This window comes from Pollachius pollachius (assembly GCF_949987615.1).
Source record: "Pollachius pollachius genome assembly, chromosome: 4".
Lineage (NCBI taxonomy): Eukaryota > Metazoa > Chordata > Actinopteri > Gadiformes > Gadidae > Pollachius > Pollachius pollachius.
Window position 1 is genome coordinate 34,965,382 of NC_136937.1, and position 25,000 is coordinate 34,990,381.

Genomic DNA, 25,000 nt, shown 5'->3' on the forward strand with positions numbered 1-25,000 from the left:
TTAGTTTGTGTTAGTTACACATTCTGACAGTAAGTGTTAGTTACACATTCTGACAGTTAATTAGTGTTAGTTACACATTCTGAGAGTTAATTAGTGTGAGTTACACATTCTGACAGTTAGTTATTGTTAGTTACACATTCTGACAGTAAGTGTTAGTTACACATTCTGACAGTTAATTAGTGTTAGTTACACATTCTGAGAGTTAGTTAGTGTGAGTTACACATTCTGACAGTTAGTTAGTGTTGTTACAGATTGTGACAGTTAGTTAGTGTTAGTTACACCTTCTGACAGTTAGTTCGTGTTAGTTACACCTTCTGACAGTTAGTTAGTGTTAGTTACACCTTCTGACAGCTAGGTAGTGTTAGTTACACATTCTGACAGTTAGTGTTAGTTACACATTCTGACAGTTAGTTAGTGTTAGTTACACCTTCTGATAGTTAGTGTTAGTTACACATTCTGACAGTTAGTTAGTGTTAGTTACACCTTCTGACAGTTAGTTAGTGTTAGTTACACCTTCTGACAGTTAGTTAGTGTTAGTTACACCTCCTGACAGTTAGTTAGTGTTAGTTACACATTCTGACAGTTAGTTTTAGTTACACATTCTGACAGTTAGTTAGTGTTAGTTACACCTTATGACAGTTAGTTAGTGTCAGTTACACATTCTGACAGTAAGTGTTAGTTACACATTCTGACAGTTAGTTAGTGTTAGTTACACATTCTGACAGTTAGTTAGTGTTAGTTACACATTCTGACAGTTATTTAGTGTTAGTTACACATTCCGACAGTTAGTTAGTGTTAGTTACACATTCCGACAGTTAGTTAGTGTTAGTTACACCTTCTGACAGTTAGTTAGTGTTAGTTACACCTTCTGACAGCTAGATAGTGGTAGTTACACATTCTGACAGTTAGTTAGTGTTAGTTACACATTCTGACAGTTAGTTAGTGTTAGTTGCACGTTCTGACTGTTAGTGATAGTTACACATTCTGACAGCTAGATAGTTATAGTTACACCTTCTGACAGTTAGTTAGTGTTAGTTACACATTCTGACAGCTAGTGATAGTTACACATTCTGACAGCTAGATAGTGTTAATCGATCTAGACTTGGTCACGGTACAGATGGCCTAGTGTGAGTGCGCCCTTAGTTACACTTACAAACACAGACAGATAATCAGTTTAAGGCCTAAAAATGTGAAACTAAGGCAAAATATGTCTGTCTCTCCCTCTCTGTCTCTCTGTCTCTCTCTCTCTCTCTCTCTTTATCTCTGTGACAAAAAGAGTTCAGAAGGAAAAGTTTGCACATCCTGGGGTCTCTCACTCACACACACACACACACACACACACACACACACACACACATCCTGTCAGATGACATATGCACTTATATAGTCCACATTAAATAGTATGTATTACTGAATATAGTTACACCAATACTATATATACTACACCATAAGATAGTTACTATTATAGTTCTAGACTTTATATACAGGTTATGAAGTCATATTTCATTATCTTTTCAACTAGCACTATTGTTTATTAGTAACTAGTGATTGTGGTTGCACACATATAACAACTAGTACCACAGTGCATCAGTCAGTCTATGTGTAAACACATAACTAGTACTATAGTCATCAGTGAGTCTAACACTAAGTAGTAGTACTATAGTGCATTAGTGAGTCTGTTAACACTTACTAGTACTATAGTCATCAGTGAGTCTAACACTAACTAGTAGTACTATAGTGCATTAGTGAGTCTGTTAACACTTAGTAGTACGATACCATCAGTGAGTCTAACACTAACTAGTAGTACTATAGTGCATTAGTGAGTCTGTTAACAATTACTAGTACTATACCATCAGTGAGTCTAACACTAACTAGTAGTACTATAGTGCATTAGTGAGTCTGTTAACACTTACTAGTACTATAGTCATCAGTGAGTCTAACACTAACTAGTAGTACTATAGTACATTAGTGAGTCTGTTAACACTTACTAGTACTATAGTCATCAGTGAGTCTAACACTAACTAGTAGTACTATACCATCAGTGAGTCTGTTAACACTTACTAGTACTAAAGTCATCAGTGAGTCTAACACTAGCTAGTAGTACTGTAGTGCATTAGTGAGTCTGTTAACACTTACTAGTACTATAGTCATCAGTGAGTCTAACACTAACTAGTAGTACTATAGTGCATTAGTGAGTCTGTTAACACTTACTAGTACTATAGTCACCAGTGAGTCTAATACTAACTAGTAGTACTATACCATCAGTGAGTCTGTTAACACTTACTAGTAGTATACCATCAGTGAGTCTAACACTAACTAGTAGTACTATAGTGCATTAGTGAGTCTGTTAACACTTACTAGTACTACAGTCATCAGTGAGTCTAACACTAACTAGTAGTACTATAGTGCATCAGTGAGTCTGTTAACACTTACTAGTACTATAGTCATCAGTGAGTCTAACACTAACTAGTAGTACTATAGTGCATTAGTGAGTCTGTTAACACTTACTAGTACTATAGTCATCAGTGAGTCTAACACAAACTAGTAGTACTATACCATCAGTGAGCAAACACAACGGTCTTACCTTCGCTGCCATGGTGCCTCCACACCTGCAAAGGTAGGCACTGCGTCTGCAGACAGATCCACACCTTGCAGACCAGTGCACGACCAGTACAAGTCCAGTGCAACCAGTACAGGACAGCCAGAACAGATCTACACGGCCAGTACAACCAGTTGGCTCATGGAGCTGCTCTCTGAACTTAAGGTCCGGGTTGAAGGCTCCGTCGTACTTTATTCTGCTCCACCGAGTTTTCTCTACTCTCTACTTTTCTTCCCAGAGTTGTCCCGGGAGCAGCAGGAGGTGGAGTAGGAGGTGGAGCAGGACACGGAAGCGGAGGGAGGAGCCAGGGGGCGCTGCCCGGCGGCCGGGCTCTGTGTTCGGGTACAACTCTCCCCGTCACTCGCCGTCGGCTCCGGATGTTTTAACCTATCAAAACTGTTTCAATCTGAAAACCCTGTTGCTTTTACCATTATAAAACTATTGACCTGTTGGTTGTAACATTGTAAACATGTTAATGTGTTGGTTGTAACATGTTAACTTGGCGGTTCTAACACTGTTAAACATGTTACCCTGATAGTGTTAACATGTTAAACTATAACCTGGCGGTTCTAACACTGTTAAACATGTTACCCTGATGGTGTTAACATGTTAAACTATATCCTGGCGGTTCTAACACTGTTAAACATGTTACCCTGATGGTGTTAACATGTTAAACTATAACCTGGTGGTCAGGCGGTTCAGTCAACCTCATGCCTCGGGATATTAATTTCACTAATGAATAATAAATAATAAACTAGAATATCCAGTTCCATATTTCGACTTGCACCCACAAGCTTGACTCTAATTATAATATTATTATATTAAGTCTTATTACTTTGTTTTTTTTAAGTTGAAGCGAGTTTAAATGCAACCAGCTGTATCTACTTATATCTATATAGTCCTATTGCTAGGTCAAACATTGGTTATATTTCTATACTAATAGCTCTATACAGGACTTTATGTATCCTATATCTCTTTATAGACCTATCTATTTATATAGCTGCAGCTCTACATAGAACTGACAGTAGGCCTGTTTCTCAGGTGTGATGCACTTCTAAAATAACTCCCTCGTCCAGCCTGCCTATTATCAAATATACAACTAGTTTAAAGTGTTCATTTACACGTTGTGATGACGATGGGACATTTCACAGCTCCTCAGCTGAACACCGCCCCCACCAGGGGAGAGGGAGACACGCATGTAGGAACTACAGGTTAAACCACAGCTAGTACTTAATATTATACTTTTTTATTTGTATATTATGTTTTTTGTAATTGACCTATAATATTGGGCTTAATTTCTCTCCTGCTTTGGCAATGTAAACGTTGGTTTACATCGGCAATAAAGCTCTTATGAATTAAAATTGCCATGTTCTTTAGAAAAGGTACTCGAATCAGGATCGCTTTTAACTCACTTTATTTGGTAAAGGTTTAGTCTAGTCTCAAGGAAGTAAAAGGAGGGGAATTGTATAGGCACGCGTGGAGATGCACTCAGTAGGGCGTCTGATGGATGCGTTACCTGGAGCGTTCTGGCCCCTGGGCTATGTTTTGTGACTTTAATACTGGGCAGGCGTGGACTCAGTTATGTGCTCTGATTGGCTAAGCAAGGTGCTGAACTCCCGCCTCCTGGATACCCTATGTGCACTCTATGCTGACCTCTTGTGGCTATGTGCGGGAGTTACTCTTGTTTTTGTGGCCTTGAGCGTCTGGGTCTCTCCAACATCTTGACCGCTCGTATCTCTAGAATTGACACATGATGAATGGCTTACTGTATGAGCTGGACGCCTCCCTGGGCTCAGGATCCCTCCCTAGGATGAGAAAGAAGCCTCTCTAATTGGTTTCTCGAATACCTGGGCGCCTCCCTGGGCTCAGGATCCCACCCTAGGATGAGAGAGAAACTTCTCTAATCGCCATGGACATATGTGGCCTGTTGGTGTGAATGTGTGAATTGTGTCACAAAATGAATTGATTTGAATTGAGAGGGAGAGTGAGGAAGAGAGAGAGAGAGAGAGAGAGAGAGAGAGAGAGAGAGGGGGGGGGGGAGAGAGAGGGAGATAAAGAGAGAGAGAGAGAGAGAGAGAGAGAGAGAGAGAGGGGGAGAGAGAGAGAGAGAGGAATGGGGAGAGAGAGAGAGAGGGGGGGGAGAGAGAGAGGGAAAGAGAGAGAGAGAGGGGATAGAGAGAGAGAGAGTGAGAGAGTGAGGGAGAGAGGGGATAGATTGGTAGGGCTGAGATAAGGTAAGGCTGAGATAATGTATGACACGCTGACTGCTTAACTGCAGCATTGTACCGTGATCTCGACCATAAATCAATAAAAGTGATCATAAAACAATAAGTATAAAGAGATAGGAGGAGGCTGCCATAGCACAACTATTACACAATGTTATGGAGAGCACGGCTGAAGATTCAGAAAGCACCTTCAAAAGTGATATTATGTATAGCCTATACTATAGTATCTACTATATATATTATATATAGCCTATAACTACTATATATCTATTATATATAGCCTATATCTACTATATATCTATTATATATAGCCTATATCTACTATATATATATTATATATAGCCTATATCTACTATATATCTATTATATATAGCCTATAACTACTATATATCTATTATATATAGCCTATATCTACTATATATCTATTATATATAGCCTATAACTACTATATATCTATTATATATAGCCTATAACTACTATATATCTATTATATATAGCCTATAACTACTATATATCTATTATATATAGCCTATATCTACTATATATCTATTATATATAGCCTATAACTACTATATATCTATTATATATAGCCTATAACTACTATATATCTATTATATATAGCCTATATCTACTATATATCTATTATATATAGCCTATAACTACTATATATCTATTATATATAGCCTATAACTACTATATATCTATTATATATAGCCTATATCTACTATATATCTATTATATATAGCCTATAACTACTATATATCTATTATATATAGCCTATATCTACTATATATCTATTATATATAGCCTATAACTACTATATATCTATTATATATAGCCTATAACTACTATATATCTATTATATATAGCCTATACTGTAGTATATCTGGTCCTGGGGGTCCTGGGGGTCCTGGGGGTCCTGGGGGGTCCTGGGGGTCCTGGGGGTCCTTGGGGGTCCTGGGGGTCCTGGGGGTCCTGGGGGTCCTGGGGGGTCCTGGGGGTCCTTGGGGGTCCTTGGGGATCCTGGGGGTCCTGGGGGGTCCTGGGGGTCCTGGGGGTCCTTGGGGGTCCTGGTCTGGTCCCACCGGGCCCTGCAGTCCTCAGAGTCTCAGAGCTGGTCTAATCAGCCCTCAGCGGGGAGATAAGATAGTCCAGGTGTACGTGTGGTTGATACGTGTTTATGGCCGCTGTCCCTGTACTGTACCACAGGCTGAAAGGCTCTTATTGTGAAAGGCTCTTAATGTGTAAGGCTCTTATTGTGTAAGGCTCTTAATGTGTAAGGCTCTTAATGTGTAAGGCTCTTAATGTGTAAGGCTCTTATTGTGTAAGGCTCTTAATGTGTAAGGCTCTTAATGTGTAAGGCTCTTAATGTGTAAGGCTCTTAATGTGTAAGGCTCTTAATGTGTAAGGCTCTTATTGTGTAAAGGCTCTTAATGTGTAAGGCTCTTAATGTGTAAGGCTCTTATTGTGTAAGGCTCTTAATGTGTAAGGCTCTTAATGTGTAAGGCTCTTAATGTGTAAGGCTCTTATTGTGTAAGGCTCTTAATGTGTAAGGCTCTTAATGTGTAAGGCTCTTAATGTGTAAGGCTCTTATTGTGTAAAGGCTCTTAATGTGTAAGGCTCTTAATGTGTAAGGCTCTTAATGTGTAAGGCTCTTATTGTGTAAAGGCTGTTAATGTGTAAAGGCTCATAATGTGTAAGGCTCTTAATGTGTAAGGCTCTTATTGTGTAGAGGCTCTTATTGTTTAGAGGCTCTTATTGTGTAGCGAGACCAAAGGTGTTCGTGTTGTGATGTAACACTCCAGCGTGTCCTCTGATAACGGCTGAAGATAAAAAGAGGAGGAGCAACGAGCCTGAGACAGACGGACAGAGAGACGACCGGACAGAGAGAGACGCCCGGACAGAGAGACAGACGGACAGAGAGACAGACAGAGAGACGTCCGGACAGAGAGACGGACAGAGAGACGGACAGAGAGACAGACAGAGAGACGCCCGGACAGAGAGACGGACAGAGAGCGGACAGAGAGACAGACGGAGAGACGGACAGAGAGACGGACAGAGAGACAGACAGACACCATGCAGGCCATCATGACTCAGAACGGGTGTGAGACGGCGGGGCCGGTGAAGGCCCAGGTGACAGGTGAGTAATGTTAGTCCTGTTAGTACTATTAGATTAGTATTAGTACCATTAGTACTGTTAGTACTACTAGATTAGTATTAGTACTGTTAGATTAGTATTAATACCATTAGTACTGTTAGTACTACTAGATTAGTATTAGTACCATTAGTACTGTTAGTACTGTTGGATTAGTATTAGTCCTATTAGTACTATTGAGTTAGTAATAGTGCTTTAAGATTAGTATCATAACTAGAGCTACATAGAGACAGCTACATAGAGTACTGAAGATAAGAATATCAAGGTCTCTCTGCAGGTGTAGTGTATATCAAGGTCTATCTCTCTCCAGGTGTAGTGTATATCAAGGTCTCTCTGCAGGTGTAGTGTATTTCAAGTTCTCTCTCTCCAGGTGTAGTGTATATCAAGGTCTCTCTCCAGGTGTAGTGTATATCAAGGTCTCTCTCTCCAGGTGTAGTGTATATCAAGGTCTCTCTCTCCAGGTGTAGTGTATATCAAGGTCTCTCTCCAGGTGTAATGTATATCAAGGTCTCTCTCTCCAGGTGTAGAGTATATCAAGGTCTCTCTCCAGGTGTAGTGTATATCAAGGTCTCTCTCTCCAGGTGTAGTGTATATCAAGGTCTCTCTCCCCAGGTGCTCTCCCCGTGTGGCTGAGTGGCACCCTGCTGAGGAATGGCCCGGGCTGCTTCTCTGTTGGAGACTCTTCTTACAACCACTGGTTTGATGGGATGTCCCTGATACACAGCTTCACCTTCAGCAAGGGTACACACACTCATACACACACACACTCACACACACACGCAGACACATATACACACACACACACACACACACACACACACACACACACACACACACACACACTCAAACACCCCCACACACACACACACACACACGCATACACAGACACACACACTCACACGCACACACACACATACTCACACACACACGCAGACACATATACACACTCAAACACACACACACACACAGACTCACACACACACACACACACACACACACACACACACACACACACACACACTCACACGCACACGCACACACAGACACACACATACACACACACACACAAGAGAACTTCTGGTTCTGGTTCTACAGGTCAGGTCTGATCCTGATGGTTCTGGTTCTACAGGTCAGGTCTGATCCTGATGGGTCTGGTTCTGGTTCTACAGGTCAGGTCTGGACCTGATGGGTCTGGTTCTACAGGTCACGTCTGATCCTGATGGGTCTGGTTCTGGTTCTACAGGTCAGGTCTGATCCTGATGGGTCTGGTTCTGGTTCTACAGGTCAGGTCTGATCCTGATGGTTCTGGTTCTACAGGTCAGGTCTGATCCTGATGGGTCTGGTTCTGGTTCTACAGGTCAGGTCTGATCCTGATGGGTCTGGTTCTACAGGTTAGGTCTGATCCTGATGTGTCTGGTTCTACAGGTTAGGTCTGGTCCTGATGGGTCTGGTTCTACAGGTCAGGTCTGATCCTGATGGGTCTGGTTCTGGTTCCATAGGTCAGGTCTGATCCTGATGGTTCTGGTTCTACAGGTCAGGTCTGATCTTGATGGGTCTGGTTCTACAGATCAGGTCTGATCCTGATGGTTCTGGTTCTACAGGTTAGATCTGATCCTGATGGTTCTGGTTCTACAGGTCAGGTCTGATCCTGATGGTTCTGGTTCTAGAGGTTAGGTCTGATCCTGCTGGGTCTGGTTCTACAGGTCAGGTCTGATCCTGATGGGTCTGGTTCTGGTTCTACAGGTCAGGTCTGATCCTGATGGGTCTGGTTCTAAAGGTCAGGTCTCATCCAGATGGGTCTGGTTCTACATTTACATTTACATTTACATTTAGGGCATTTAGCAGACGCTTTTATCCAAAGCGACTTACAATAAGTGCATTTGTTACAATAAGTACATTCGTCATAAGAAGTGAAACAATATATCGCTGTCAGTACAGTAAAGATGTTCATAGAACCAAGTGCAAGTATTACAATCGCTAGGCTAACCCATTCCCTGTGTAAAGCAACGATAGCAGCTACTGTAGATGCTACACAATTAAGTACCTTGAATAAGTGCAATGTACAAGTGCCAGGACGTACAACATTCAATGGTGGCTGTGCATTGGTTTCTATGCAGAGTCGAGATGAACTCTGAACAGGTGAGTTTTGAGTCTTTTGCGGAAGCTGGTGAGCAACTCTGTGGTCCTGACATCGGTAGGGAGCTCGTTCCACCACTGAGGTCCCAAAACAGAGAAAAGTTGTGACTTTGCTGATCGACCTTTGCTTGCTCTTAGCAATGGCGGTGCCAGGCGTCCAGCTGAGGTTTTTGAGCGGAGGGATCGAGCTGGGGTGTGTGGCTTTACTAATGCTTGGAGGTAGGCAGGGGTAGTTCCATCGACTGCCTTGTATGCCAGTACCATCATCTAGAATCTGATGCGAGCTATTACAGGGAGCCAGTGGAGGTCTCGGAAGAGGGGGGTTACATGTGAGAACTTTGGTAGGTTGAACACGAGGCGCGCTGCCGCATTCTGGATGCGCTACAAGGGTTTAATCGCAGAGGCAGGGAGTCCAGCCAGGAGCGAGTTGCAGTAGTCGAGGCGGGAGATGACCAGTGAATGGACTAGAAGCTGAGCTGCTTCCCTTGTGAGGAAGGGCCGGATCCTGCGGATGTTGTAAAGTGCAAATCTGCAGGATCGGGCCACCGCAGTGATGTTTGCGGTGCAGCACAACTGATTGTCCAACACTACACCAAGGTTTTTGGCAGTTGGAGAAGGAGATACAGTGATGTTCTCAACAGTGACCAGTAAGTCCATGTGTGGGCAATCTTTCCCTGGTATCAGGAGGAGCTCAGTATTGTTGAGGTTAAGCCTCAGGTGATGGGCAGTTGTCCAGGTGCTGACTTCTGCCAGACATTCAGATATGCTTGTTGCAATCAGGGCTTTGTCAGATGAGGGAAAGGAGAGAAATAGCTGAGTGTCGTCAGCATAGCAGTGATAGGAAAAGCCGTGGGATGTAATTAGAGAGCCCAGAGATCTGGTGTAGAGGGAGAACAGAAGAGGCCCCAGTACCGAGCCTTGAGGGACACCTGTATCAAGCGTGCAAGGTTTGGACAGGGAGCCATTCCATGTTACCTGATAAGTGCGATTCATCAGGTAGGACGTGAACCAGGAAAGGGCAGATTCAGCTATGCCAAGCTCGGCGAGAGTGGCGAGGAGGATCTGGTGGTTCACAGTGTCAAATGCTGCAGACAAGTCAAGGAGAATGAGAACCGATGAGAGGGACGAGGCTCTGGCCGCACGGACAGACTCAGTCACCGTGAGGAGAGCCGTCTCAGTGGAGTGTGCTTTTTTGAAGACTGACTGGTGAGGGTCAAGCAGGTTGCTAGATGAGAGATACGAGGACAGTTGGTTAGCGACGGCACGTTCCAATGTTTTAGAGAGGAATGAAAGAAGAGATACCGGTCTGTAATTCTGGATGTCAGTGGTATCAAGCGTTGGTTTTTTGAGGAGAGGCTTTATTCTGGCAGTCTTGAAAGACGTTGGAACAATGCCAGAAGTGAGGGAGGAGTTAATAAGTGTGGTTAGAAATGGCAGGATGTCGTTTGACACAGCCTGGAGGAGGGAGGAAGGGATAGTGTCAAGGGGGCAGGTGGTGGCATGGTTAGATGTTATAATTCTGTTGACCTCGTCTGAGGTGAGAGGGATGAATTGGGTAAAGACAGAGGTGGGGGTCGGGGGAGGGAGGATGGTGGCAGTCATAAAAGAGGAGCTAATGTCCTTTACTTTCTGGGTAAAGTAGGTAACAAAGTCATCAGCAGTTAGGCAGGAAGGAGGAGGAGGGGAGGGAGGGTTGAGGAGGGAAGAGAACAAGGAAAACAGTTTCCTGGGGTTTGAGGCAGAGGAGTTAATTTTGGTCCGGTAGAAGGCAGATTTGGCTGTTGACACAGTGGAGGTGAAACCTGAGAGAAGAAGGAGATAGTGAGATAGATCATTAGGACAGTCTGATTTCTTCCATTTCCTCTCAGCTGCCCGCAACTCTGCTCTATGGGTCCGCAGAAATTCAGACAGCCAAGGAGGGGGGGGTGAAGATCGTGCCGGTCTGGAGTGGAAGGGACAGAGCGAGTCCAAAGAGGAGGAGAGGGAGGATAGCAGAGTGTCAGAGGATTCCTCTGTGGATAGTTGAGAGAATTGTTCAATAGAAGGTAGTAAAGACAGAACAGTTGAGGCAAACGTAGAGGGAGAGAGAGTTTTGAGGTTGCGGCGGGGGGTGACAATGTGGGGACTAGAAAGGAGGGGGGGAGAGGACTTTAAGGGGAGAGAAAAGGCAACAAAATGATGGTCAGACACGGGGAGTAGGGTAACAGAGAGAGCAGAGGTGCCACAGGACCTTGTGAATATCAGGTCAAGCTGGTTCCCTGCCCTGTGTGTGGGAGGAGAAGGGGATAGTGTTAAGTCAAAGGTGGCAAAAAAGTTGGTTAATTCAGGTGAGTGCAACTTCTCTGGCAGGATGTTAAAGTCGCCAAGTATAACGAGTGGTGTGCCATTTTCAGGAGAGCAGCTGAGAAGGGCATCCATTTCGTCATAGAAGTCACGAAGGGGACCAGGGGGCCGGTAGATTACCACCATGAAGAGAATAATAGGAAGGGTGACAGTGACAGCGTGGAGTTCAAATGCAGATCTGGCCAAGTGTTCTAATGGAAGGACCTGATAGGTCCACATCGGAGAGATGAGGAGTCCGGTCCCTCCTCCTCACCCCGAAGGTCTAGGGGTGTGTGAGAAAGAGTAAATAGTGGAAAGGGCAGCAGGAGTGGCAGAGTTCTCTGGAGTGATCCAGGTCTCTGTCAGGGCCAGGAAATGGAGGGTATTGAGGGACGCGTAGGCCGAAATAGAGTCTGCCTTTTTGACCGCTGACTGGCAATTCCAGAGTCCTCCCATCACTTCAAGGTCAGTGATGGCGAGGTAGGGTAAATGGCATAGATTGGATGGGGTGCAACACCGAGCAGAGGATCTATTGCGGCGTCGTCTATGAGTAGAGATTCTAACGATAATTGAAGTACGACACATAGCTACTATACCGTGGCCTCTAAGGTCTTCCTCGAGGGACTCCCACAGAGAGACTCCCTTGGTCTTTGTTTCCCGGGTCTTCGTTTGCTGGGTCCTGACGCTACTAACACTCAGCCTTTCAATGCACATGGTAGCTCAGGCAGCCTTAGCTCCGCCCAGTCAATCAAGCCTATTGTTCACACCTTGTGACCGAAACTACACTCAACGACCTTACTATCAACAACAACACAGCAAAAAACAACACTGCAGGTACTAGGGTTAAAGTTAGTACAACCAATTGCAATGCCAAACACTATAATTCTTAGCTTCAACACTCACCACAGCTAGATATGAGACGATCTTCTTAAAGACAAAATGTAATGTAACTGTTCTACAAGTAAGGTCTGATCCTGATGGGTCTGGTTCTACAGGTTAGGTCTGATCCTGATGGGTCTGGTTCTACAGGTCAGGTCTGATCCTGATGTGTCTTGTTCTACAGGTCAGGTCTGATCCTGATGGGTCTGGTTCTACAGGTAAGATCTGATCCTGATGGGTCTGGTTCTACAGGTCAGGTCTGATTCTGACGGGTCTGGTTCTGGTTCTACAGGTCAGGTCTGATCCTGATGGGTCTGGTTCTACAGGTTAGGTCTGATCCTGATGGTTCTGGTTCTACAGGTCAGGTCTGATCCTGATGGGTCTGGTTCTACAGGTCAGGTCTGATCCTGATGGTTCTGGTTCTTGTTCTACAGGTTAGGTCTGATCCTGATGGGTCTGGTTCTACAGGTCAGGTCTGACTCCAATGGGTCTGGTTCTACAGGTCAGGTCTGATCCTGATGGGTCTGGTTCTACAGGTTAGATCTGATCCTGATGGGTCTGGTTCTACAGGTCAGGTCTGATTCTGACGGGTCTGGTTCTGGTTCTAAAGGTCAGGTCTGATCCTGATGGGTCTGGTTCTACAGGTTAGGTCTGATCCTGATGGTTCTGGTTCTACAGGTCAGGTCTGATCCTGATGGGTCTGGTTCTACAGGTCAGGTCTGATCCTGATGGTTCTGGTTCTTGTTCTACAGGTTAGGTCTGATCCTGATGGGTCTGGTTCTACAGGTCAGGTCTGATCCTGATGGGTCTGGTTCTGGTTCTACAGGTCAGGTCTGATCCCGATGGGTCTGGTTCTACAGGTCAGGTCTGATCCCGATGGTTCTGGTTTTACAGGTCAGGTCTGATCTTGATGGGTCTGGTTCTACAGGTTAGGTCTGATCCTGATGGTTCTGGTTCTACAGGTCAGGTCTGATCCTGATGGGTCTAGTTCTACAGGTCAGGTCTGATCCTGATGGGTCTGGTTCTGGTTCTACAGGTCAGGTCTGATCCCGATGGGTCTGGTTCTACAGGTCAGATCTGATCTTGATGGTTCTGGTTCTACAGGTCAGGTCTGATCCTGATGGGTCTGGTTCTACAGGTCAGGTCTGATCTTGATGGTTCTGGTTCTACAGGTCAGGTCTGATCCCGATGGTTCTGATTCTACAGGTCAGGTCTGATCCCGATGGTTCTGGTTCTACAGGTCAGGTCTGATCCTGATGGGTCTGGTTCTGGTTCCATAGGTCAGGGCTGGTCCTGATGGGTCTGGTTCTACAGGTCAGGTCTGATCCTGATGGGTCTGGTTCTGGTTCTACAGGTCAGGTCTGGTCCTGATGGGTCTGGTTCTACAGGTCAGGTCTGATCCTGATGGTTCTGGTTCTACAGGTCAGGTCTGATCCCAATGGTTCTGGTTCGACAGGTCAGGTCTGATCCTGATGGTTCTGGTTCTGCAGGTGAAGTGGTCTACAGGAGCAAGTTTCTGAAGAGTGAAACTCACAAGAGGAACACAGCGGCCAATCGTATCGTTGTGTCAGAGTTTGGAACCATGATCTACCCTGACCCTTGTAAGAACATTTTCTCTAGGTAAACCCCGCCCACATACACACACACACACACACACACACACACACACACACACACACACACACACACACACACACACGCAGATGCACACACAAACTCACACACGCACACACAAATGCACACACACACACACACACACACACACACACACACACACACACACATACACACACAGACAAACAGACACACACACACATGCAGATACACACACACACACACAAACACATGCACACACAAAGACACACACACTCCCACACACAGCACCCAAACCAGAGCTCCCCCTGACCTCCGACCAGGGGGAGCTCCCCCTGACCTCTGACCCCTGACCCCTGACCTCTGACCCCAGGGCCTTCACCCACCTGCGTAACGCCATCCCGGACTTCACGGACAACAACCTGATCAACCTGATCCGCTACGGGGACCAGTACTACGCCGCCTCCGAGGTCAACTACATCAACCAGATTGACCCTGCCACCCTGGACACGCTGGGCAGGGTAACACCTAGACGCCCCCCCCCATCCAGTTCCTAGTGTGAATAGAAGTAGAGTGACTCCTGATCCAGGTCTAGTGTGAATAGAACTAGAGTGACTCCTGATCCAGGTCTAGTGTGAATAGAACTAGAGTGACTTCTGATCCAGGTCTAGTGTGAATAGAACTAGAGTGACTTCTGATCCAGGTCTAGTGTGAATAGAACTAGAGTGACTTCTGATCCAGGTCTAGTGTGAATAGAACTAGAGTGACTCCTGATCCAGGTCCTAGTGTGGACAGAACAGAAGTAGAGTGACTCCTGATCCAGGTCTGGTGTGAACAGAAGTAGAGTGACTCCTGATCCAGTTCTGGTGTGGACAGAACAGAACTAGAGGGACTATTTCTGATCCATATTCCAGTTTGAGTGAGAGAACATGTGATACAGATGCATTCTAGTGTGACTAGAACAGGTGTGACTGAGTTTGCATGTAATCCAGACTAACTACAGGGACCACATTGCTCTGAACCTGGCGACGGCCCACCCCCACTATGACGACGAGGGGAACACCTACAACATGGGGACCGCCATCCTGGGCTGGACCACTCCCCGATACGTCATCTTCAAGGTCCCCGCACAGACCACCGGTAGGTCAGCCCAAACCCTCTCCAGAACTACACACCCCCCTTATGTACTGTGATGATCTCCCCTATGTACTGTGATGATCTCCCCCTATGTACTGTGATGATCTCCCCCTATGTACTGTGATGATCTCCCCTATGTACTGTGATGATCTCCCCCTATGTACTGTGATGATCTCCCCTATGTACTGTGATGATCTCCCCCTATGTACTGTGATGATCTCCCCCTATGTACTGTGATGATCTCCCCCTATGTACTGTGATGATCTCCCCCTATGTACTGTGATGATCTCCCCTATGTACTGTGATGATCTCCCCCTATGTACTGTGATGATCTCCCCTATGTACTGTGATGATCTCCCCTATGTACTGTGATGATCTCCCCCTCTGCTCCAGAGGCGGCGCGGAGACGGCCGCCCCTGGAGCAGCTGCAGAAGGTGTGCTCCATCCCCTGCCGCTCCAACCTGGCCCCGGGGTACTTCCACAGCTTCGGGATGACCGGCCGCTACCTGGTGTTCGTGGAGCAGCCCTTTAAGCTGCACATCCCCCAGCTGGCCTCCGCCTACTTCAGGGGCGCCAATTGGGGCAGCTGCCTCAAGTTCCACCCGGACGACCAGGTGAGACCTGTCTCTCTCTCCACTGTCTCGAGGAGGCGACCTGTCTCTATCTCCACTGTCTCCAGAGAGGAGACCTGTCTCTCTCTCCACAGGCCAGTGTCTCCTGAGAGGAGACCTGTCTCTCACTCCACAGTCGGATGGGAGAGAGGGACAGGTCACGGTCGTCTGTCAGACGGGTGGAGAGAGAGAGACAGGTCATGTCATTTGTCAGACGGGTGGAGAGAGAGACAGGTCATGGTCGTCTGTCAGACAGGTGGAGAGAGAGACAGGTCATGATTGTCTAGTGAGGGGTGTGTATGACTAGGATCTGCAGTATAGTAAGGACCTGTCTCTCTCTCCACCTGTCAGACGGTCTTTCACCTGATCGACAGGCACACTGGGAAGGAGGTGGCGACGCGTTACTATGGCGACGCCATGGTGGTGTTCCACCACATCAACGCGTATGAGGAGGGCGGGGTCGTGGTGGTGGACCTGATCAGCTACAGCGACAGCAACCTGTACCAGATGTTTTACCTGGACAACCTGAGGCAGGACACCCCCGACTACGTGAAAACCAACCAGGGCTTCTCCCCGCCCATCTGCAAGAGGTTCCTGCTGCCGCTCAGCGTGGACCAGGTACCGGCTAGTGCCAAAGAAACTATTAGTTGGCAATAGAGACCAGAGGTCCTGTTCCAAGGTGAGACCAGATTAGAGATCAGAGGTCCTGTTCCAAGGTGAGACCAGATAAGAGATCAGATTAGAGATCAGAGGTCCTGTTCCAAGGTGAGACCAGATTAGAGATCAGATAAGAGACCAGAGGTCCTGTTCCAAGGTGAGACCAGCTTAGAGACCAGAGGTCCTGTTCCAAGGTGAGACCAGATAAGAGATCAGATTAGAGATCAGAGGTCCTGTTCCAAGGTGAGACCAGATTAGAGATCAGAAAAGAGAAAAGAGGTCCTGTTCCAAGGTGAGACCATCTTAGAGACCAGAGGTCCTGTTCCAAGGTGAGACCAGATTAGAGACCAGAGGTCCTGTTCCAAGGTGAGACCAGATAAGAGATCAGATTGGAGACCAGAGGTCCTGTTCCAAGGTGAGACCAGATAAGAGACCAGAGGTCCTGTTCCAAGGTGAGACCAGATAAGAGATCAGAATAGAAACCAGAGGTCCTGTTCCACGGGGAGACCAGATTAGAGACCAGAGGTCTTGTTCCAAGGTGAGACCAGATTAGAGGCCAGAGGTTCTGTTCCATTGTGAGACCAGAAAAGAGACCAGAGACTCTGTAACAGGGTGATATTAGAGACAAGAGACACTGTTACATGGCGAGAACAGAGACCGGAGACTCTATGATTAAGAAGATGTCATCCCAGGTTACCAGAGTCCAAATATATTGAAAACAACCCTATTAAATAAAGCTCCTTGAACCAGATATTTGAGTTGAACTGCAACATTCAGCAGCTAACACTTGATATTTATTCTCGATTAACTACGTAAACTCTTTATAGAGTATCAAAAATTCAATTTTCTAAATGTTCTGTCAATCAACTACTGCTACCTAACTATTACTCCTCCCTAACCTATTACTACTACTACCTGAACTATTACTACTGCTACCTAACTATAACTACTACTACCTAACCTATTACTACTACCTAAACTATAACTACTACTAACTAAACATTACTACTACTAACTAAACTATTACTACTACCTAAACTATTACTACTATTACCTAAACTATTACTAGTACTAACTAAACTATTACTACTACTAACTTAACTATTACTACTACCTAAACTATTACTAGTACTAACTAAACTATTACTACTACTAACTAAACTATTACTACTACTAACTTAACTATTACTACTACCTTAACTATTACTACTACTACCTTAACTATTACTACTACTAACTAAACTATTACTACTACTAGCTAAACTATTACTACTACTTCCTAAACTATTACTACTACTAACTAATCTATTACTACTACTAACTAAACTATTACTACTACCTAACCTATTACTACTACTACCTAACTATTACTACTATACGTAAACTATTACCACTACTAATAAAACGCCATATGCATACGATATCACAGAAACCTTAATGAAAGGTTGTCACCTGGTTCACAGGACGTTGCCACGGGAACCAACCTCGTGACGGACAGCCGAGCGGAGGCCCGCCTCCAGAAGGACGGCTCGGTGTTCTGCACTCCAGAGGTCCTGTTCCAAGGTGAGACCAGATAAGAGACCAGAGGTCCTGTTCCAAGGTGAGACCAGATTAGAGATCAGAGGTCCTGTTCCACAGTGAGACCAGATTAGAGATCAGATTAGAGACCAGAGGACTTGTTCCAAGGTGAGACCAGATTAGAGATCAGATTAGAGACCAGAGGTCCTGTTCCAAGGTGAGACCAGATTAGAGATCAGATTAGAGACCAGAGGTCCTGTTCCAAGGTGAGACCATATTAGAGATCAGATTAGAGACCAGAGGTCCTGTTCCAAGGTGAGACCAGATTAGAGATCAGAGGTCCTGTTTCGAGGTGAGACCAGATAAGAGATCAGATTAGAGACCAGAGGTCCTGTTCCAAGGTGAGACCAGATTAGAGACCAGAGGTCCTGTTCCAAGGTGAGACCAGATAAGAGACCAGAGGTCCTGTTCCAAGGTGAGGCCAGATTAGAGATCAGAGGTCCTATTCCAAGGTGAGACCAGATAAGAGACCAGAGGTCCTGTTCCAAGGTGAGACCAGATAAGAGATCAGATTAGAGACCAGAGGTCCTGTTCCAAGGTGAGACCAGATTAGAGATCAGAGGTCCTGTTCCAAGGTGAGACCAGATTAGAGATCAGAGGTCATGTTCCAAGGTGAGACCAGATAAGAGATCAGATTAGAGATCAGAGGTCCTGTTCCAAGGTGAGACCAGATTAGAGATCAGATAAGAGACCAGAGGTCCTGTTCCAAGGTGAGACCAAATTAGAGACCAGAGGTCCTGTTCCAAGGTGAGACCAGATTAGAGACCAGAGGTCCTGTTCCAAGGTGAGACCAGATAAGAGATCAGATTAGCCATCAGAGGTCCTGTTCCAAGGTGAGACCAGATTAGAGATCAGAGGTCCTGTTCCAAGGTGAGACCAGATAAGAGATCAGATTAGAGACCAGAGGTCCTGTTCCAAGGTGAGACAAGATTAGAGACCAGATTAGTGATCAGAGGTCCTGTTCCAAAGTGAGACCAGATTAGAGACCAGAGGTCCTGTTCCAAGGTGAGACCAGATAAGAGATCAAAATAGAGACCAGAGGTCCTGTTCCAAGGTGAGACCAGAATAGAGGCCAGAGGTTCTGTTCCATGGTGAGACCAGAAAAGAGACCAGAGACTCTGTAACAGGGTGATATTAGAGACAAGAGACACTGTTACATGGTGAGAACAGAGACCGGAGACTCTATGATTAAGAAGATGTCATCCCAGGTTACCAGAGTCCAAATAGATTGAAAACAACCCTATTAAATAAAGCTCCTTGAACCAGATATTTGAGTTGAACTGCAACATTCAGCAGCTAACACTTGATATTTATTCTCGATTAACTACGTAAACTCTTTATAGATTATTAAAAATTCGATTTTCTAAATGTTCGCTCAATCAATTTTTATCTTTTCAGCCCTAGAGATTTTAGGTTATAAACTGTTTTAGAATGAGACTAACATGTTACATGACACATCATGTTATTTACATGTTATTAAACCCATCCAGGTTTGGAGCTGCCAGCTATCAACTACAAGTTCAATGGGAAAAAATATCGCTACTTCTACGGCTCCAGGATGGAATGGTCTCCCCACCCCAACAAGGTGAGGACCGAGGTTTAGAGGCTGTATGAGATCAGAGGTTAAAGGCTAGAGAGGTTAGAGGCTATATGAGGGAAGAGGTTAGAGGCTGAATGAGATTAAGAGGCTAGAGAGGTGAGAGGCTTTATGGGATCAGAGGTTAGAGGCTAGAGAGATTAGAGGTTAGAGGCTGTATGAGATCAGAGGTAAGAGGCTAGAGGCTAGAGAGGTTAGAGGCTAGAGAGGTTGGAGGCTGTATGAGGTAAGAGGCTGCATGAGATCAGAGGTTAGAGCCTGTATGAGATCAGAGGTTTAGAGGCTAGAGAGGTTAGAGGTTAGAGGCTGTATGAGATCAGAGGTTAGAGGCTAGAGAGGTTAGAGGTTAGAGTCTGTATGAGATCAGAGGTTAGAGGCTAGAGGATGTATGAGATCAGAGGTTAGAGACTGAATGAGATCAGAGGTTAGAGGCTGAATGAGATCAGAGGTTTAGAGGCTAGAGAGGTTAGAGGTTAGAGGCTGTTTGAGGTTAGGGTTAGGGTTAGAGGTTAGAGGCTGTATGAGGTTAGGGTTAGGGGTTAGAGGTTAGAGGCTGTATGAGGTAAGGGTCAGGGTTAGGGTTAGAGGTTAGAGGCTGTATGAGGTTAGGGTTAGGGTTAAGGTTAGGGTTAGAGGTTAGGGTTAGGGTTAGAGGTTAGAGGCTGTATGAGGTTAGGGTTAGGGTTAAGGTTAGGGTTAGAGGTTAGGGTTAGGGTTAGAGGTTAGAGGCTGTATGAGGTTAGGGTTAGGGTTAGAGGTTAGAGGCTGTATGAGGTTAGGGTTAGGGGTTAGAGGTTAGAGGCTGTATGAGGTAAGGGTCAGGGTTAGGGTTAGAGGTTAGAGGCTGTATGAGGTTAGGGTTAGGGTTAAGGTTAGGGTTAGAGGTTAGGGTTAGGGTTAGAGGTTAGAGGCTGTATGAGGTTAGGGTTAAGGTTAGGGTTAGAGGTTAGGGTTAGGGTTAGAGGTTAGAGGCTGTATGAGGTTAGGGTTAGGGTTAAGGTTAGGGTTAGAGGTTAGGGTTAGGGTTAGAGGTTAGAGGCTGTATGAGGTTAGGGTTAGAGGGTAGAGGTTCTAGGTGAGCTCTCTGTGGTTCCCATCCAGCTGGCCAAGGTGGACCTGGAGACCGGGACTCACCTGGAGTGGGAGGAGGCCAACTGCTTCCCGTCGGAGCCCGTGTTTGTGGCCTCGCCGGACGCCGTCGTCGAGGACGACGGTAAGAACCAATGGGGGTCCCCGAGCCGACAGGAAACAGGAAGGAGCCTGGCTGACCCTCTCTCTCTCTCCAGGGGTGGTGCTGTCCTGCGTGGTCTCCACGGACCCTGCCCTCTCCCCCTTCCTGCTGGTCCTGGACGCCCACACCTGGAAGGAGGTCGGCCGGGCGGCAGTCGACGCCCGCGTCCACATCGACCTCCACGGCCTCTTCATCCCCGCCGGCCCGTAGCGCCGCAAGCTGCCACCGGGGGCGCTGTCATACAGGATATCTATATATATTATATATAATATCTATATAATACATAGATATCAATATATATTATATATAGATATCTATGTATTATATAGATATCTATATATATTATATATATATTTATCTATATAAACTGTATATATATATGTACTTGTATTATAGATATACCTTGATACCACAGGATCACATCAACATTTCAACACAGAGATGACTGTTTGCGTTAGTGGTACTTTTACAGAAATAAGTTAGTTATGTGTTTCTCAAAGGAATGAGTGTGTATGTGTGTGTGTGTTTTTTAAACTATACACATAGGACCAATGTGATTGAGAATTGAGAATATTATATAAACCGACATGAAAATAAAGAAAAATCAACTTTCATGTGTTGTTTTCTTGACAGTTTTAAAAGATTAAAGCTGATTAAACTCATATGTTGTTGGTATTATATGGAGCAATCTTTCATATTCATGAAGTTAACTTATACTTCCATGGTCGGTAAACAATGCGACTGCGATCGCTCAGACCTCTCGCTTATGATGCTACAACGCTAACAATGCTAAAAAACAAGAATATTTCTGTATCCGGTACGTCATGAACTAGGGCGTGGCTAGGCTCCCGTGATGCGGAAGCATATCTCTCCTTCATGTTGCCCTGCACCATTGAGCAGTTTACATAGGAATGAATGGGCGCCATTTTGGAATCCGGTGTCCATTCTATAATATGTCTATGGGTTCAATAGGAGAGAGGAGGAAAGTCCTCCTCTGGGTGGGTGGGACTAGCTAAGGGATCGGGATCCCGCCTACGTCTATTCACGAATAGGCTGAGCCCTGGTCCGCTATGAACCAATAAGAGGAGCCCTGGCTGCGCTATGAACCAATAAGAGGAGCCCTGGCTGCGCTATGAACCAATAAGGAGCCCTGGCTGCGCTATGAACCAATAAGGAGCCCTGGCTGCGCTATGAACCAATAAGGAGCCCTGGCTGAGGAGCAGCCTGGAGGGAGGGGTTATCCCCTCAAGTCTTTGCCACGAGAACCAACGACCCCGCTCAGTGGAATGCCTCGTTTCCCCCGAGCGGTGCGCTACTGCTCGTTGCGGTACAGTGCGACTCTGTTCACTTATATTGACGTTTGACAATATTGATATTGACGCGAGGAGGGTTGACTTGATCTATAAATGAAGTCCCTCAATCTTAATTGGCTTAACACCATGACCAACGTTCTGAAACATCCATTAACATCCGCATTAGCCTCAAACATTGTTTGAGGCTAATGCGGATGTTAATGGATGTTTCAGAATTACAGCCCATGCAAGTAGTTGTGAAATAATGTTCTCGTTGTTCTTTTAATTGTTTGTTACTCTGACCGTTCTGTTTGATATTGTGGAAAGGATGTTAGTGAATGATTCAGAGCATGATGCATTTTAAATGGCATCACTTTAGGCATTGTTTCTTTATTTTTCTTAAAACAATTGTAGCTGAAAATAAACATAGCCAAATTACAACCAATAGCTTCAGTCATTGAGGGCAAAAGTATGCCCAATGATAGGCCCAGATTTTTTTATTTTGTTTTACAAATCAAGAGTAGGCCTGATTTGACTCATTGGCTTTGCATCCTTTCCTTGTCTTGTGGTCCAAGACATGCTGCCCACCAGCTTTCAAAGTGCAATGCTGCCACTGGTGGATTTTCATCAATTCACATAATTATCCCTCCCTGCTATTTTGTAGTTCACCAAAACAACCTGAAACAACTTGAGTGTCACATACTTATGCCACAATAGTCCACTATCAGTGCAAGCAGGCCAAAGGCAACCAAGAACTCAGTCCTTCCTCCCTAACTTTAAAAACCGCCAGCCGCCACTACAGGACTTCAACCATTCCATATCTTTGAATAAAGCGCTGGCTCCATCTAGTGGTGAAGGTCAGGACACATAAATACATTTCAACAAACACCACAACTGACTTACTCTAAATAATAAAGTATCAAGCCACCAATTAACAACTTCGTGATCTATCCGTATCACTTCATTTTGAATATTTTTGATGTAACCTTATTCCTCTTTAATGTTATATTCTACATCTTCTGTACATGCTGTGTACTTTGTATTAGAAGGTTTATCATTTACTAGCAGATTATTATTCATAAATTTTGTTTACCAGTGTTGCAATGTCTTATGTTTATTGTGTGTGTGTGTGTGTGTGTGTGTATGTGCATGTGTGTGTGTGTGTTGGGGGGGAGGGGGTGTTTGTGTGTGCGTGTGTGTGTGTGTGTCTGTGTGTCTGTGTGTGTGTGTGGGCGTGTTTGACCTGTATTTGTAAATACCTGGTCTATATTGGCCATCTGTAGTTGAGGATAATCCATTTAGAGAGATTAGAGAGAGAGACATAGAGAGAGAGAGAGAGAGAGAGAGAGAGAGAGAGAGAGAGAGAGAGAGAGAGAGAGAGACAGAGAGAGAGAGGGGGGGAGAGAGAGGGGAGAGAGGGGGGGAGAGAGAGGGGGAGAGAGAGAGAGAGACAGAGAGACAGAGAGATAGAGAGAGGGGGACAGAGAGAGGAGAGAGAGGGGGAGAGAGAGGGGGAGAGAGAGAGAGAGAGTTAGGGAGAGATATCTCGAGACACAGTGAGCGGGAGAGAGACACTAGACTGAGGCTGGCCTGCTGGTCTTGCTGTGGTCCCGGGTGAGGAGAGGGCACGGCCCTCCTTAGAACATAGACCTGTAGGACGTAGGTCTGTAGAACATAGACCTGTAGGACGTAGATCTGTAGAACATAGACCTGTAGGACGTAGATCTGTAGGATGTAGATCTGGACGGAGTCGTACCCACAACAGGCGACACAAAGCTTTTAATGTGAAAGGACTTCTGAGAGGAGACAGCTCTGAGCTTTTAATGTGAAAGGGCTTCTGAGGGGAGACAGCTCAGAGCTTTTAATGTGAAAGGACTTCTGAGGGGAGACAGCTCAGAGCTTTTAATGTGAAAGGACTTCTGAGGGGAGACAGCTCAGAGCTTTTAATGTGAAAGGACTTCTGAGGGGCGGCAGCGAGGCGATGCGATCTTCAGCCTGGGGACAAATCGCCTCACACGCTCTCTGGACTTTACTTTGAAGACACGGGACGACTTCAGGGCTTTTACTCTGAAGGACAGACGGACGGAACCGGTGGGGAATCGGGCCAAAGACCATACACCCAGTTCTCCTGTGAGCTGGTAGAACCGGTTCTCCTGTGAGCTGGTAGAACCGGTTCTCCTGTGAGCTGGTACCGGCCTCAGGGCTCCCGGTTCTCCGGGGAGGATGATCTCCTACGTGGACTGTCTGACAGCTGAGCATGCTGGGAGCGGGGCGGGGGAGGGCTGCTGGCGCAGGAGGGGGGAGGACCAGGACAGGCTCCTCCTCCTCCGGCGGGCGGTGCGGCCGCGGGCCGAGGGCAGCCTGCGGCGCCGCCTGCTGAGCGCCCGCACCGCCCGCCGCCACGCCCTCTGGCTCAGCCAGGCCCCGCCCCCCTCAGGCCCCGCCGACAGCCCCTCTGAGCCCACCTACCCACAACCCAACCCCGCCCACAACCCCTCTAGCCCCGCCCACCACCAATACAACCCGGCCTACCAACCCTGTGACCCCGCCTACCAACCCTGTGACCCCGCCTACCAACACTGTGACCCCGCCTTCAAACCCTGTAATCCCGCCTTCCAACCCTGTGACCCCGCCTTCAAACCCTGTAACCCCGCCTTCCAACCCTGTGACCCCGCCTTCAAACCCTGTAACCCCGCCTTCCAACCCTGTGACCCCGCCTTCAAACCCTGTAACCCCGCCTTCCAACCCTGTGACCCCGCCTTCCAAACCTGTAACCCCGCCTACCAACCCTGTGACCCCGCCTACCAACCCTGTGACCCCGCCTTCCAAACCTGTAACCCCGCCTACCAACCCTTTATCCCCGCCTACCAACCCTGTAACCCCGCCTACCAACCCTGTGGCCCCGCCCACCATCCCTCTAAACCAGGCCCCGACCCCCAGACCCACCTCTTGAAACAAGTATCCCCGACATGGCTCCAGCAGCCACGC

At 46.2% G+C, this 25,000-nt stretch overlaps 2 protein-coding genes across 4 annotated transcripts in view; one reads left to right on the top strand and one right to left on the bottom strand.

Moving 5' to 3' along the window:
• LOC307074537 (sorting nexin-9-like) overlaps positions 1 to 2,822 on the bottom strand; it is a 22,371-nt gene extending 19,549 nt beyond the window's left edge. For all 3 annotated transcript variants that reach the window (XM_079734717.1, XM_079734718.1, XM_079734716.1), the window contains exon 1: positions 2,585 to 2,822. In XM_079734717.1, coding sequence (XP_079590843.1) covers positions 2,585 to 2,596 — 12 coding nt within the window. In that variant the 5' untranslated portion in view covers positions 2,597 to 2,822. The remainder of the gene's footprint in view (positions 1 to 2,584) is intronic.
• Positions 2,823 to 6,900: 4,078 nt separating this feature from the next.
• bco1l (beta-carotene oxygenase 1, like) lies at positions 6,901 to 20,930 on the top strand (the record flags this gene model as incomplete). Its single annotated transcript, XM_079734721.1, has 11 exons — positions 6,901 to 6,964; positions 7,592 to 7,720; positions 13,807 to 13,936; positions 14,283 to 14,430; positions 14,902 to 15,049; positions 15,440 to 15,660; positions 16,009 to 16,275; positions 17,778 to 17,877; positions 19,383 to 19,477; positions 20,591 to 20,702; positions 20,776 to 20,930. The coding sequence occupies 11 exons, from the start codon at positions 6,901 to 6,903 to the stop codon at positions 20,928 to 20,930; spliced, it is 1,569 nt and encodes a 522-aa protein (XP_079590847.1).
• Between the last annotated feature and the right edge of the window lie 4,070 nt (positions 20,931 to 25,000).